This window comes from Crinia signifera, chromosome 5 (genome assembly GCF_055691185.1).
Source record: "Crinia signifera chromosome 5, ASM5569118v1, whole genome shotgun sequence".
Lineage (NCBI taxonomy): Eukaryota > Metazoa > Chordata > Amphibia > Anura > Myobatrachidae > Crinia > Crinia signifera.
In genome coordinates this window covers 220,770,022-220,787,466 of record NC_139221.1, presented here as the reverse complement: position 1 = coordinate 220,787,466, position 17,445 = coordinate 220,770,022, and the positions used below count along the sequence as shown (strand labels likewise).

The window sequence follows — 17,445 nt, the reverse complement described above, 5'->3', positions numbered from 1 at the left end:
TATATATATATATATATATATATATATATATATATATATATATATATATATATATATATATATATATATATATATATATATATATATATATATATATATATATATATATATATATACACAAAATGTAGATCCAGACTGCGCACAGCCACAAGCTTCAGAAAATAGGAGTGCGTCCTTGGGTCAGGATGTAGTGCAGCTCTCTCCAAATAAAGCCAGACCTTAGCTTTAATTGTCCCAATCACGTGTAGAAAGAAATTGGAGAAAAAGCGCAGATATGAGCAAAGTGTAAAACAAATTTTACTAAAAGTGCAGGCTCACATACATCATAGATAACAGCAAACAGCTTGCCACAGTGATATCCAACACGGTGCACCAACAACTTGAATAGCCGGGACCAGCCTTTTCGCCGGCGCCAGGGCCTCCGTGGTCAGGAACTCCAAAAGCACAACGTTGTCAGTTTAGGCCATGCCCCTGGCCTAAACTGACAACGTTGTGCTTTTGGAGTTCCTGACCACGGAGGCCCTGGCGGCGGCGAAAAGGCTGGTCCCGGCTATTCAAGTCGTTGGTGCACCGTGTTGGATATCACTGTGGCAAGCTGTTTGCTGTTATCTATGATGTATGTGAGCCTGCACTTTTAGTAAAATTTGTTTTACACTTTGCTCATATCTGCGCTTTTTCTCCAATTTCTTTCTACATATATATATATATTTTTTTTTTTTTTTTTTTTACTTAGATGCTGATGTGATTAACTTAATTATGTAGCCTAGGTGAACACTCAAATACTATATGCATTGTAATATAAATGTGTTGATGTTATGTAGGAAGCTGGCAGCATAAACAGATCATTGAGTTGCCTGGGTCAGGTAATAATGGCCTTGGTGGACGTGGCTAATGGCAGACAAAGACACATCTGTTACCGAGACTCCAAACTTACGTTCTTGTTACGGGTATGTAAATATATTTATAGATCTATATACAGCATTAAAGGCTTTCAATTTTGACCACTTTAAAAAAAAATTGGATCTGGGGCGGCGGCTGGCATCTCGCCAGGGATCCTGTGGCCGCTGCTGCAGAGTGCTGACAGCCGCTGGACAGAGCCAGGGCAGAGTGTTGACAGCCCTCTACGGCTCATTGCCCAGGGGGGCATTTTGCTGCTATTCAGATTGTCTGTATGAATCATAATGAACACATGAAAAGGTGATTACACATATACGTGGTTTGTATTAGTCTCTGCTTCATAATGGGAATATTAAGCAGAGACAAATAAGAACTTGTTGCCACCATTAGGACCTGAATTTAAGCAAGCCTTATTTCTCACCTTTTCAATTAAGTGATCACTATATTATGTAATCAATCCATAGATTGTGGACCACGTGTATATATATATATGTAATTACCTTTTCATGTGTTATTAAGATTCATACAGACAATCTGAATAGCAGCAGTCACCAGTATAGTACTGCATACTTGTATCAAATTAATTGTTACTTTAATATGTTGCCATACCGGTGATACACTGTTAGTATATAACTTTCATACTTTTCGTTCTTTTCAACTTAAGGTGGTGCCAAAATTTCATTTTAAGTTAAGATATTGTTATTCTGGCTGCAAAGGAAGAGTTATCTCTTCACTCTCTGAATGTAATTAGAGAAATAAAAAGCTTAATCTCAAAAGGACAATAGCATTTATTTAAAATTAGATTTTTTTTTTATTTTTTTTAGTGGATCCGCTACACCCTTCCCTATTTTAGTTGTAAAATGCATCCTGCTCTTAAACGTTTGCAGTCCAAATTTTTTTGTAATTAATTGTAATTTTTTATTATTATTATTCAAAAATGGTCTACATTGAATGTTGAACGATGTTAATGTTCTTATTTTAAAGTGGCTCACCATTCGATCTGCTACTATCGCTAGGGTAGTTGAGCCTGACTAGACGTTGGACCTGAAAGGTTAAGGTGGGACCCCGCTAAAGCAGCCTGCCCTTTCTAAGTCCCCACCCTAAGGGCAACAGTTTAGGTGTAGCGCTCACCACTGGCGAATAGATGCTGTGCGTGGGTGCAAGGCATCCATTTACAGTGAGGAGATAGTTTGGTGGGCAGCCCAGCGTGTGTAAGTAAGTGCCGTGAGCACACCTTGGTTATTGATGAACAGGGGGCACATGTAATGTGACCACGCCCCCTCCTAGAGCTGGCGCACACACTTTTTACAGGAGCGTGCACAGAAGTTCGCACCTCACTGACTAGTGCCCTGCGCACAGTTCACCCCACATTATTCTCTGAAGAATTAAAGAAACCTGTTTTAAGTTTGAGTATAAATGTTTCTGTGAAGACTTCTGCTTTCAGTCACTACTAACCTCTCATTTACAGGATTCACTTGGAGGTAATGCAAAAACATTTATCATCGCAAATGTTCACCCTGGATCCAGGAGTTTTGGGGAAACATTATCCACACTTCAGTTTGCACAGCGGGCAAAGTTAATTAAAAACAAGGTAATGTATAAAATGCTTCAAAAAATGTAAACAATTCATGACTTAAACATATCATTTTGCCGCCTTTTACAATATAAGACCACATTAATTTTGGCTCAGACATGAGCGACTGGAAAGCAGCCATGCCACAACAACATGGGCACTGTGCATCTGTCTGTAGCACTTTATCTTTAATTTTCTTAGTTTGTGACAAATTCAGTTTATTTCTGTTGTACACTTATATATATTTATGTATTTAAAGACACTTAGGGTGAAATGTAATAGGATGAAAGATTCAGAAAGTGAGAGATTTGAATAGAAATCTCCATATGGGTTTTTTTGTTTTTTTTGTTTTTTTTTTTAAAGCGGCAATCGTTTACACTTCAAAATCAAACTGGTTTTGCAGTGTATATGATTGCCGCTTTAAAAAAACCTGGAGATTTCTAACCTAATCTCTCACTTTCTGAATCTCTCATCCTATTAAATTTCCCCCACTCAGTGTTTATAGTATTGGACTTGTGTACAATTGGACTATTAGGTCCCTTATGCATCACTGCATTGTCCTGTTTAACATTGGCTCAACTGTAGTTTTTGGTTCCCATATGAGGCGATAGGAGGTCTCTGTTCTGTCCATGTGTAAGTGAATCATGTCTGAGCTCAGGCTTTCAGAGTTATTAGTGCGCTTACCTATTATATACCATGTGACAACATTAAAAAATCATAATGTTTAGAAATTCAGTGTGTTTATTTTTTACATTAAATACAATTGAAATATGATTTCACATGGTATTTCACAGAATTTTCCCAAAGAAGATTTTTTCACAGCCATGTGCTTTCTTCCATAGATGTATACAGATAGGCAGGCTAACCCTATGCGTTTCGTCCTTAGGACTTTATCAGGGGTATGCTTTCATTCATAGGTGAAATCCTCCCTGTGGCTCTCTGATCCCAGTAGCCTATTGGGATCAGAGAGCCACTGTGAGAATTTTTACACTGGCAGAAAAATATCTACAGCTAAAATTACTTGGGCCTGCATATCTTTTTACTGTTTTTACTGAAGCACATGATTTTTGGCATGTTTATTTTTTTACCTTTAAAATAAAGTCCTATCATTAGAGATCAATATTGGCTACAATTGATTTTTCGGCGCAATTAATTGGGGAGGTGCTGCTTACCAAAACACAAGAGGTACACCACCTCTACAGAAATTTACTAGAAACACACAATGTTATGGTATAGCGCAACCTCCTCAAAAATGTTCTGTACACAATTGAATGACAAATATGTATTTAATTGCAATATCAGAACAATGTGAAAAACAAACATGGATTAAAAAAAGTACTGTTTTAGCACCAATGGGAACACCAATAGGATCGCATAGCATGTAAGTTAATCTCTGGGTTGATCAATGAATAGTGTGGGCTAGGCTTCAAATGAAGATCTGCGGCACCACCGCAGATGGCTTGTTTAAGGTGAAGTTTCCCAGGATAAAGTGCAGAGGTGCGTCCAAGTGCTGGAAAAGTGCAAACAGTACATGGGCAGTCAATCGGTATTCGTCCCAATCTGTAGCAGCAACGCGTTTCGAAGACACACAGGTCTTCTTTTTCAAGCTGAATATATACACATACTGCTGCCTAAGTCCCTTTTAAACCCACTTCCTTGGTCTTCTCTAAAGCTGTATCCAATCAGAATTCCATGTTTTTCGCGGACCGGATATGTCGTGCATTCCACACGGCACTTCCGGTTTGCGTTCCACCGGGCATATCGCTACTTCCACACCTCCGTTCGAGCGGGACTTTTCGCAAGTGCTCCTTTTTAAATATTCCCTCTATATCATATATTTTCCTCTGCCAACAAGCAGGGGGGTTAGGACACCAAGTGTCCCGAGAAGGCGCCTAGGGAGAGTGGGTTTGCTGTGGCTGCAGTTTCAATTTATTCTGGGGGTCAGGCCCAAAATGAATAAAGTATACAAAGAAAAAGGGGGTTTTGAAACTGCGCTCTATATATACACATGCAACAGGTGTAGAATATATGGAAAGAAAAGTTAATAAATGCAATAAAAAAGACGGTACTTGTGAGTTATCTGGGCGCCCGATTTCGAAATCGGGTCGGATCGGGCACATCGCATCGCATGCGACCATCGGATGCGATGCGATGACCCGATTTTTCCATAGGAATCAATGTTAAAATGGACTGAGTCCATTTTAACATGGAATTCAATGGGAAAAAGGGGTTCTTTTCATACCCCTACTATCCAAGTGGGCATGGAGTTGGATATAAACCTGTGGCGAGCGTAGCAAGCCCCGCGAGGGGACACGGAATACCGTCCCCTCGCGGGGCTCGCTACGCTCGCCACGCTTCGGGCTCGGTGGCTCGCTACGCTCGCCACAGGTTTATATCCAACTCCATGCCCACTTGGATAGTAGGGGTATGAAAAGGACCCCTTTTTCCATAGGAATCATTTTAACATTGATTCCTATGGAAAAATCGGGTCATCGCATCCGATGGTCGCATGCGATGCGATGCGATATCGCATCGCATCTGATTGTATGCCTTAACTTAAGGCATACAATCAAAAAATCGGGCGCCCAGATAACTCACAAGTACCACAAAGACACAATAAAATTAGAAAAGGGTAAATTAATGAGCTCAATAGCAATTTTAAAATGGTTGGTACCAAGAAGAGCTTTGTAAGCAAGGATAGTCACCCAAAGTCCCGGAAGGTGGTGTTCAGTGTCCGTTCCTATATTGCTTCCTTTTTTGATGTATCCCAAATTGAAGAAACCAAATGCTATTGCAGGGACCAATGTAGTGGATGTAAATCTCCTTATCCAGGGACCACCTATAGGTGAGGGGTACTACCTGGTGCAGGGGAGAAGATGGTGTCCCGATGGTTTGTGGTTGCTGGGATAATTGCGGAGGCTGGTCCGGGCACAGTGATGGAACCAAAGTTTGTAATCTAAGGGGTGGGTGTCCTTTGCTTTAATACACCTGTGTGTTACACTCTTGATTGATCAACCCAGAGATGAAATAACATGCTATGCGATCCTATTGGTGTTCCCATTGGTGCTAAAACAGTACTTTTTTTTTATCCATGTTTGTTTTTCACATTGTTCTGATATTGCAATTAAATACATATTTGTCATTCAATTGTGTACAGAACATTTTTGAGGAGGTTGCGCTATACCATAACATTGTGTGTTTCTACAATTGATTTTTGGCATGGTTTATTTTCCTTTTAACGAAATCTGCAGTATATAAACAAAGACCTACATCAGGGGTGGTCAAACCTGTCCTCAAGATCTACCAACAGTGCATGTTTTTCAGGCGACCTGTAGATGTATAGTAGGAATGAATGCAGCATGTTTAAAAATGTTACAGTTAGTTATGACTACAGCTGTGCACCAGAAAGGTGATTTGGAAAACGTGGACCGTTGGTAGATCTCAAGGACTGGTTTGGCCAGCCCTGACCTACATCAATGTAATTTATGAGATTATCACCTATAATTGATTCTGGTTATGGTCCGTTTTTATTGTTGAAAATTAGTTATACAAAAAGAAGAAATGTCTCTAAGATCATAATTCACCTATGATTGAAAGCATACCCCTGATGAAGTCCTAAGGACGAAACCTGTAGGGTTATACTTCTGTCTATCTGTATAAATCTATGGAAGAAAGCACATGACTGTGAAAGAACCTTCTGTGGAAAATTCAGTAAAATATCATCATGTTTCAATTGTAAACATTGTAATTTTTTATAATGCTGGTATATGATAAAAATATATATATATGTTTGGAGGGAGAGGAGGCGGCATGCAGAGACGATAATAAAGTTTAAAAAATCGTGAAAAATGTATTGCCAATAATAAAAAATTGTGAAAAATGTATTATTGGCAATACATTTTTCACGATTTTTTAAACTTTATTATCCCTGAGTGCTGCCTCATCTCCCTCCATGTGTTAAGCAAACTCTGTCTCCATCTCAGGAAGGCACCAGGGCACTTTACTGCACATTCAGCGAAGGAGTGCCAGTTACCCACGTCTTTTATTTATATATATATATATATATATATATATATATATATATATATATATATCTCTATCTATCCTATCTATCTATCCTGACTTGCATGTAGGACCACAGTTTTGGTACCACCCTGTTTAAGGTTGTTATTCCATGACTACAGAAAAGCTGTCTGGAGTGTTTCAGAGCTTTTTTTTCACCAATTTTCTGGGATTTTTCCTGATTTTCATATTAATGAACCTTTTACAATGTGTTCTAAATTTAAGCGCCACCCAACAGTTAATCAAACAGTGTAAAAATGAAAAAAAAAGGCACTTTCCTCCCAAGAATCTCAATTTTTTTTGTTCCTTTGTCCTTATCATGAAATCTCTTTTAGAGAAACAAAAATAGTGCAATACTGTCTGTATCTGATGGAATTTTTTATTATTTAGTCAAGTTCACACTCACATGTGCCTTCACTTAAACAAGCATATCATTCCATCCATATGGAATTCAGATATTTTTCAATTCTTGGAATCCTTCACGATCCCACTGTAAAGAGCTCCAAATGCAGACAAATAGTGCAATAAAGTTTTTATACTACACATAAAATGTATTCATAAATGCACTCACAATTTAAAAGAAATAAAATCGCATATCACCTTAACAGTATGGTATCCAGGGGAAGCCAGAGTTCCAAGGTAGAGTTCCAGGTGATGTAAAATAGGGGGCACTCGTTCAGTCCCGGTTACTGTCCATGTGTTCCCCCGCCTGGTCTCACCAATAAGAGTCCTCTGGGCATCCAATGTTAGCAGTCTCCTGTGCCTGAGCGCTTTCGGACTTTCAGTAGAAGGACTACTGAAAGTCCAAAAGCGCTCAGGCACAGGAGACTGCTAACATTGGATGCCCAGAGGACTCTTATAGGTAAGACCAGGCGGGGGAACACATGGACAGTAACTGAACAAGTGCCCCCTAAACAAGTGCCCCCTATTTTACATCACCTGGAACTCTACCTTGGAACTCTGGCTTCCCCTGGATACCATATTGTTATGGTGATATGCGATTTCATTTCTTTTAAATTGTGAGTGCATTTAAGAATACATTTTATGTGTGGTATAAAAACGTTATTGCACTATTTGTCTGCATTTGGAGCTCTTTACAGTGGGATCGTGAAGGATTCCAGGAATTGAAAAATATCTGAATTACATATGGATGGAATGATATGCTTGTTTAAGTGAAGGCACATGTGAGTGTGAACTTGACTAAATAATAAAAAATTCCATCAGATACAGACAGTATTGCACTATTTTTTGTTTCTCTAAAAGTTATTTCAGGATAAGGACAAAGGAACAAAAAGAAATTGAGATTCTTGGGAGGAAAGTGTTTTGTTTTTTTCATTTTTACACTGTTTGATTAACTGTTGGGTGGCGCTTAAATTTAGAACACATTGTAAAACTGTTTGGGAATATTTCTTGGTACTTGGTGAAAGTTCCGGGTGTTTCTAAAAAGCTGCAACCTATAAGTGAAGCGCAATAAGTAGACAAAACCTCTTTTCTATATTAATGAACCTGTTCAAAAGGAGTCATAAAGTCTAATCGGTCATTTGCTTTGAATCTGCCCCTGGTGAAGACATGAAGATGAAACACGTAGGGATTTCAAGTATCAACTTTATTGAAAACCATTAAAGATATTGTCTATAAAGATTGTTTTTACAAAAATTGTTATTCTTATGCAATAAGAGGGTATTCAATCTCCTGCAGCCATTACCGACGGGGGAGATGGGTGCGGGGCCCTATTCAGTGCTGTCTTCCTCAAAAGCATTGAACAGGGGATCTCAACAGAACGAGCCCAACTTCACAAGCAGTCGGACTTGTTCTGCCGGGAATTGACCAGCTCCCGGACGCTTCTCGCAGCCACACCCTCTTCTCGACCTGCGGCAGATGGGACATTGAATCCCGCCTGCAAAATCTCAGTCTAGCAGACAGAGAATGGGACAGGGGCACGGCTGTCAAGCCAGCCCGACAGTCATGCCCAGACATTGAATACCCCCTAAATGGGCAAAATTTCGACTTTGGAAACCTCTCTCTTCCTCTATTATATGAGGTGTTATTTTGAAAGATAAAGATATATATGATACAGTGCTTGGTTTTGACTGAAAGAATTAAACCAATACCAATAAAAAAAAAAAATTAATGTACATTTAATGAATAAAACCTCACATACAATAATGCAAAAAAAAAGAAGAAATTTAATGAATAGAGCATTCTCTTGAAAGTAAAAAATGGGTATAAATATAAGAACATTTGAAAAATGCAAATTTGTTCCAGCTAGTATGAAAATTAAATGGAGAGAGTTAGTGTCATGTCCATAGCACCTATGAATGACACCTCATCTCAGCTCCTGATAAAGGCGTGTGAACATGCCGAAACGTGTTGAGCCACATCAACTCTGTTCCAGCTTTCACTTGGAGAGAAGCCATACTCCTCATTCTTCCAGCCTGCTCCATTGAGAAATTATACTACAGGTTGAGTATCCCGTATCCAAAATGCTCGGGACCAGGAGAATTTTGGATAACGGATTATTCTGTATTTCAGGATATTTTAATATTTCAATTATGTATTTTGAAGTATCTTGCATGTATGCTGTATAAACACATAAAATACACACAAATATATTTTATTACCACATAAAATACACACAAATATATTTTATTTGTTCAAAAAACAAGGTTTCAAAACATGAAACAAAATGTGTGTACTATCTCAGATATTGAATTTGAATGCCAAGCAATCATTTTCTTGCACATATATAGTGCCAGTTACATATCATGACACCAGGAGTGCTGTTACAAATGTCCCCAGTGAGTTTTTAGCAAAAAAAATATTTTTTATTCACTTTCTGGAATGTATGGTTTTCGGAATAATTCGGATAACGGATACTCGGATACGGGATACTCAACCTGTAGACTCTATCCGGACCAGTTCTAACTTCATCATTGGATACCACAATTCAGGATCACTCTGCAGTAATAAAGCTAGGTATTGATATACCACCAAGCCTGCATATATTCACAGATTGAGTGACTTTGGATCCTTTACTGGGTAATTGCCATGACTTTTTCAATCTATCTCCAGCAAGGAGACTTCAATTACCTGGTAATTATACATTCATAGGTGCTATGGACACGACACTAAAGGTGTGTACACACTTGTACAATTTAGACTATATTACAGTTTAGACTATCTGCATTCAATATATACAATTTAGACTATCTGCATACAATTTAGACTATATAGTGCAGATCTGCACTATATAGTCTATGCAGCCAAGACTTTCTGGCTGCAATACGGGAGATCGCATCTGGATCGTAAGGGTTAAAACCCATACAATCTGCATGAGATCCAGATGAGATTTTGATTATATAGTCAAAATCTCATGCACATTGTACAAGTGTGTACACACCATAACACTCTCCATGAAATTTTCATGCTAGCTGGAACAAATTTGCATTTTTTTTTTAATTTTCTTCTATTTATACACATTTTTTATTCTCAAGAGAATTCTCTTCATGAAATTTATTCTTTTTTTGAATTATTGTATGTGATGTTTTATTCATTAAATGTACATTAAAAATTTTGAATTGGTATCGGTAATTCTTAGGGAAGTATTCAATGCCCTTTTTCGGCATGTACAGTGAATCCTGTTTGATTCACCACGTTCCGGAGTGCTGGAGCATTCACTGCCAGCCCTCCTTGTCACCCTATTCAATGCCGCAGGGGCTCGCTGCCCCTGACGGCGATTTTTAACCTCTGTGGCTTTCAGCTGGGGGACAGCGGCAGGCAGGGAGATTGTAGCCTCCCTGCCAGCCCCAGAATGTGTGGGGGGAGGACTCCCAGGGACGGGATACAGTCATTAGGTCTACAGTAACTAGGTCGACAAGCATTGGCTCGACACCACTAGGTCGACATAGGTCTAGATCGACATGACATTAGGTCGACACAAGCTTTAGATCGACAGTCAAAAAGTCGACATGGTTTTTCACTGTTTTTTGAGCTGACGTGATGACAGGCGATATTTCACGCCCTACCATCCACTAAGGCATGGTGGGAGACTAAAATAGTGTGCCGAGCGTAGCACTTCAAACTGTGTCCATGTCGACTGTGTTGACATTCGGGTCAAAAAAACTGTGAAAAACCCCATGTCGACCTTGACAAATGTCGACCCAATGCTTGTCAACCTAGTTGTGGTCGACCCAACGATCCCAACCCCTGGGGACAAAGGCAGAACAAGCTGTATCCGACCTCCCTCCCGGGGGAGCGGGCAGGGGCGCTGTGGAGGGAGCCGTTGCATTGGTCCCGCTCGTGCATATGTAATTCACCCGGTACAGGTCACAAAATTGTAAAATTATTGCAGAAAATTATTCTAATTTACATTCCCCCATTAGGTGATATTTACCTATTTCAGAACATTTATTTGTATAACTTTAGTCTTAAAACTTTCAGAGATGTTAATTAAATTTATGTATAAGGAATATCTACCTGGATGCAATATTCTAATGTCTTACCTCACCTGTACATCACAATTATATGCTTAAATAGTAATCTCGCTCAGTAATGTTATGTGTACAAAATATATATAGACAGCTAAGAATTCCTGCAAACTGCAAATTTATGTCCATTCCTTCTGTAGAGTTAATTCTAATTTTCTCATCATTAAACACCTCCAGGCTGTAGTTAATGAAGACACCCAAGGGAATGTGAGTCAGCTGCAAGCAGAGGTGAAGAAGCTGAAGGAACAGCTTTCTCAGCTTCTTTCCGGACAGATGCCACAGGATATTTCTATTGCCAGAGGTGAGCTGAAAAATCAAAAGCATTTCCTATTACCTGCTTAACTCCTTCACCTTCACACTGTGCATGGCATGGTAATGATGGCTTCTAGCTGTCACTGCATAAATAATTTGTCACAGCGGTAAATGTCAGATTCCTAGGAACTGACTTTTTATTTGACTTTTTAATTAAGTAGGATTTAAGTTTATGTTTTAAACTTATACATTGTCTACTAAAACTTAATTTACTTTGTTCCAGTTTGTATTTGTTTGTTCAGTTTTTTTTATTTATTTTTATTGTTCCCTTTTGAGTCCCATTAACAAGGACAGCCTGGTTAATTATCAATGGAAGTTCCTTTGTTCTTTCAAAAATATCTGAAAGAAAATAAACCTGTATCTAATGTGTACAATATGTAGCATGTATAAACACTTGTGGGGGTGTCCTTGGCTTAATCAGGGCTTATTGGTTAACCTTTGAACCTTATGCTGGCTGCTACCTCCCCAGGGCTTGCATTGCCCTCTTCTTCCATCTTCAGTTGGTTGGTGGCTGCATGTGAAGTTTTCTGCGTGGCTGCTGACTCCTCTGGGACTCAAGTCGTCGTCTTTGATCTTCATCTGGAGGGCACTGCCCACCAGGACTACTATAGCTTCTTCAGGAAGTCTTGTCAGCACCTCCTCAGTTGGACTGCTTGCACCTGCCTCGGACCTGGCTGTAATCAGTTGACATAAGGAGGCTGGGTAATGATGCAATATGCCACCACTGACTTGTTGCAACCATTTTGAATTTTTAGGGTTGCATAGCGGTGCCACTTTTGAAAAGGGAAACGACAGCCATTGTGCGTGACGTCTGCTGCCAGTTTTGTAGGAAAATACTTTGGGCCCGCCGCCACGTCATGCAGGGTCCCGCAGCACTATAAGGGCAGTAGGCATGATGGGGTCAAATGTAGTGCAAATAGAATGTGGCTGGTATGGAGAGGGTCAGGAAGGTAGTGATGGGAATGGAGGGGTCAAGAGGGAATGCAAAGTGATAGTTGTATGAATGGATGCGTCTGTGACATTGGAGAGAAGTATTGGTGGGTAATAAGGGGACAGCAGGGTTGCTGACATCCGAGCCAGCGGGGACATGCGCACTGTGCCGCTGTAGGGAAACCGAGCTGCCAGACAAACATATATGCATATATTCTGAACAGCAATATAAAATATATCTTCCAATCGGTGGTATCACATAAAAATTCAGTTACTTGATCCAATGTTTGACCACCGTTGCCCGAAATAACCATATGCGTTTCGTCCCATAGGGACTTCTTCAAGGGTAACAAAGGATCAATTTAGAATAAACCACTAGGTCTTCTTAGTGGTAGAAAACGGTATCGGGATGCGTCAAATTAGGACAGTATCAAAGCAATAGGCCATAAGGCCTGATGTGGCTTCACTATTGATCAACTTGGGATAAACATCTGGGTCTCCTTGGTGACTGACACCTCTCACAACTCTAAAGGAGCCCACACACGCACCGTTGCCGGCGGTGCGATGCTGTACGATGGGGTGCGCGCTCCCGCGGCACCTCATCGTACAGTACAAAAAGTATGTGCTGCACATACTTTTTGTACTAGCTTTTTCGAGCATAGCATCGCATCGCATGCACAACGATGCGATGCTATGTGTGCTAGTTAAGCCCACAACGCACGCCGGGATCGGTGCGTGTGTGGGCACCTTAACTGATATCCTCACAAAATTAGAATTCTATGATATATTAAATTCTAGACAGCTGTCTAAATTATGTTCTTAATTGCCAATCAATATTGAAGCCACATTAGGCTTTACAGCCTACTGCATTGATTCCGCTCTAATTTGATGTACCCCAGGGTATTTCCTATACCTTTTTCAGCCACCAAGGAGACCCAGTTGTTTATCCCAAATTGATCAATATTGAAGCCACATCAGGCCGTATGGCCTATTGCTTTGATACTGTCCTAATTTGATGCATCCCTATACCATTTTATACCACTAAGAAGACCTAGTGGTTTATTCTAAATTGATCCTTAGTTACCCCTGAAAACGCGTAGTGTTATTTCGGGCAACGTTGGTCAAACATTGAATCAAGTAACTGAATTTTATGTGATACCACCGGTTGGAAGATATATTTTATATTGCTGTTCAGAATAAACAGATTTTATTATTTACCATTGTGTACTTTCTGGTGAAACCTTTAGAAATGCACCTCTATACCTTCCTTTTTCTTATCTATCCTCAGTACCTCTATTAACAGCGAGGTTCTACAGAAGTGCAGCTACCCCAACAGCGCAGGAAAAGGTCACAACAACCCCCCATCTTTTGTGCGTTTTTTTTTTTTTATTTATATATATATATATATATATATATATATATATATATATATATATATATATATATATATATATATATATATATATATATATATATATATATATATATATATATATATATATATAGTCCACAGAGCAAACGCACACGCTGACATGTATTTGAGATTCTGTGCCAGGTAACAATTGTATAGAAGTAGAGTCCTGAATAGTACAGAACAACCGGCACCAGGAAATAAGGAAGTCCAATTGAAATTTCTTAATGCATATTTAATGCAAGCAAATCTTCAAGCTCAGATCAAAAGATAAATGTTGGTATACATCACCCATCAGGCATTTCAGAGATATAAGGTAAATTCTCCCGTCTCCTCGACGGCCGTTTCGGTGCAACAGCACCTTTTTCAAGAGGGTTTGACAATAAACTGAGCAAAAGACCTGTGTAATATAGGGCATACAAGACACACTCACCTGCTCCCACTTGCGCTAATCACAGGGCTCACAAAAATGTTCCGGTTGTGTCAACTGTCGACACATGATAAAAACAAATACATTTATACACCCCATCACAGGCAAGAGATATAATCTCAAACATACAATGGACTGTGAGACCAGATATGTTGTTTACTTGATAAAATGCCCATGTAACAAGCTGTACGTGGGCAAAACCATGCGAATGCTCAAAGAAAGAATAGGGGTACACAGGTCCTCTATAAACAAAGCCTTTATCAAGATGGACACAAACACGCCCCCAGTGGCAAGGCATTTTGTGAACAGTGGACACTCGATTAGAGACTTTGCCTTTATGCCACTGGAACATGTGCCCCCTTTGAGGCGAGGTGGCGACAGACATGCCATACTCATGAAAAAGGAATGTTATTGGATATATGAGTTAAATTGTATGCGACCACTGGGCTTAAATGAAGAGTTTTCATTTTCTCCATTTATTCATTAATATACTGTGTTGGTAGATAGCTGCACCGCTCCTAATAATCCCCTTTGCTATAAATGTTATATTTGATTAATGTGTTTTGTATTTGGTAAGCTATATGATATTCTGACGTGGGTCACGTGACATGCTGTTTGCGAGTGACATGTCAGTTGATAGCTATGCGATCCCGTTTTTCACATATGGCATTTTTCTCTCTTTTTTGTCTTTTTTAATGTCTTTTTTGTATTATGTGCATGTGTAATTTTGTGGAATACGGTTTTGTGTTCCAGATCTGTTCTTATTTGTGTAAACGAATGGTGTTGTTGGGCGTCCATGGTTACTGCTGTACACCTGCGTCACTTCCGGGGACGGGGGAACCTCTCTACTGTCCTCCTGCAACATTGGCTGAAGATTTGTTCCACAACGCCGGGTGCACTTCCGGTGCGCGGCGTTGAAGGATACTGTCAGCAGCGGTGTGTAGGAGTTACATGGAGTGGGCGCCCGTGATCCCTGTGATTAGCGCAAGTGGGAGCAGGTGAGTGTGTCTTGTATGCCCTATATTACACAGGTCTTTTGCTCAGTTTATTGTCAAACCCTCTTGAAAAAGGTGCTGTTGCACCGAAACGGCCGTCGAGGAGACGGGAGAATTTACCTTATATCTCTGAAATGCCTGATGGGTGATGTATACCAACATTTATCTTTTGATCTGAGCTTGAAGATTTGCTTGCATTAAATATGCATTAAGAAATTTCAATTGGACTTCCTTATTTCCTGGTGCCGGTTGTTCTGTACTATTCAGGACTCTACATATATATATATATATATATATATATATATATATATATATATATATATATATATATATATATATATATATATATATATATATATATATATATATATATATATATCAAACAGAAGGGGTTGTGACTGTGCTGTGGTAGCTGCACTTCTAGTCTAGGTACCTCGCAGTTATTAGAGGTACAGAGTAGGGATGAAGAAGAAAGGGTATAGGAGTGCGCTGATAGGAGTTTCACCAAGAATAATTTCACATCAGTATAAAAAATATAAAATTTATTTCATACAACAATAAAAACCGATGGTGTTGCATACAAGATTTTCATATTGAAAGGTCCTGTGCTTGATACCGTTTAGAGCCAATTTTCCTGAAATCACCCTGGCGTTTCGTCCCTTACGGGACTTCAGGGGTATAAGGGTATCAGTATGTTACTAGCATTTCATAAGTTTAAGGACCCAAGATGGGAAAAAGCCATCGGATGAATATGGCCAGTGATCCGAAGAACAATCAGAGCATCGTGTTCTCGAGGCAACTATATATCCCTTTCCAACTGATGTTATTTTTATTTTATTTTTTTTAAACGGAGTTGATCTCATGTGATCTGTCCCCTACCTGCAGATCAGGTGCAGCCTCAGCCCCACAACAAGCAGTAGCAGGCAGTATACCTGGCGATACTGCCTGCTACTGCTTGTTGTGGGGCTGAGGCTGCACCTGATCTACAGGAAGGGGACAGATCACATGAGATCAACTCCGTTTAAAAAATAACATCAGTTTGAAAGCGATCTATATAGTTGCCCCGAGAACATGATGCTCTGATTGTTCTTCGGATCACCGGCCATATTCATCCGTTGTTTTTTTCCCATCTTGGGTCCTTAACTTATGAAATGCTAGTAACATACTGATACCCTTATACCCCTGAAGAAGTCCCGTAAGGGACGAAACGCGTAGGGTGATTTCAGGAAAATTGGCTCTAAACGGTATCAAGCACAGGACCATTCAATATGAAAATCTTGTATGTAACACCATCGGTTTTTATTGTTGTATGAAATACATTTTATATTTTTTATACTGATGTGAAATTATTCTTGGTGAAACTCCTATCAGCGCACTCCTATACTATAGATAGATAGATAGATATAGATATAGACAGTTGGGTTCTCAGGTTGGCACTCTGGTTAAAGATAAAACTGTTCCGGTGCCAGGCACATAATGTGGTTAATAGAAAGCACTTACCCCCTCGCAGAAAGGATTGGAGCCGGCACACGGTAGTAGGTGAAGAAAAAAAGGGTTTATTGCAATTACATCATTGCACAAAGAGACAGCTGCCGACCTGACAGCCGTTTCAACTGCATGTGAACCTCTGATGAAAACTGCTCACATGCAGTTGAAACGGCTGTCAGGTCGGCAGCTGTCTCTTTGTGCAATGATGTAATTGCAATAAACCCTTTTTTTCTTCACCTACTACCATGTGCCGGCTCCAATCCTTTCTGCGAGGGGGTAAGATATAAATAGATTATATATATATTTTCTATCCCCACATCCTGTGATGGGCAGTGCATGTCAGTGTGGAAAAATGCACAGTCAGACATTAAGTTCTACTTCTCACTCAACTAGATGTTCACAATTACACTGAACAGTGACTAATCCCACTAGTTACTGGCCCTGCACAATAGGGGATGGGTGGAGCTATGATGGATCCCTCCAAGTATTGTCCATAGCTTCTTCATGTGCAGGAATTCTTGGTCATAAACCCAAAAGTCCTTATACTGGAAAGGACTGTACCTGCATTTGAAACCATACAGACTGCACCTCGTTCAGGCGCTTACCAATGATGACAAGAGGAAGTGGATGGAATTCTGCAATTCTACTGGACATGATTGATGAAGCGACTTCACTTGAGCGGCAAAGTCAATCGTTACAATGTGCTTATTTGGGGAACAGGGCACCCACATGAAACAAAAGAGATTCCGCTAAGTTGAACATCATCTTCTGTGCTGTGTCTCAACAAGGTTTATGGTCCCTTATTCTTCAAGGAAAACCTTGTTACAGGGAAAACCGATCTCAATATGGTGCAAAACTCT

The 17,445-nt window shown here is 39.7% G+C and overlaps 1 protein-coding gene across 1 annotated transcript in view; it reads left to right on the top strand.

Moving 5' to 3' along the window:
- The window catches only part of KIF15 (kinesin family member 15), a 78,561-nt gene that overhangs the window by 37,024 nt on the left and 24,092 nt on the right, over window positions 1-17,445 (top strand). The window contains exons 9-11 of the mRNA XM_083188562.1: window positions 822-947; window positions 2,366-2,488; window positions 11,197-11,320. Of these exons, the coding sequence (XP_083044688.1) occupies window positions 822-947; window positions 2,366-2,488; window positions 11,197-11,320 (373 nt within the window). The remainder of the gene's footprint in view (window positions 1-821; window positions 948-2,365; window positions 2,489-11,196; window positions 11,321-17,445) is intronic.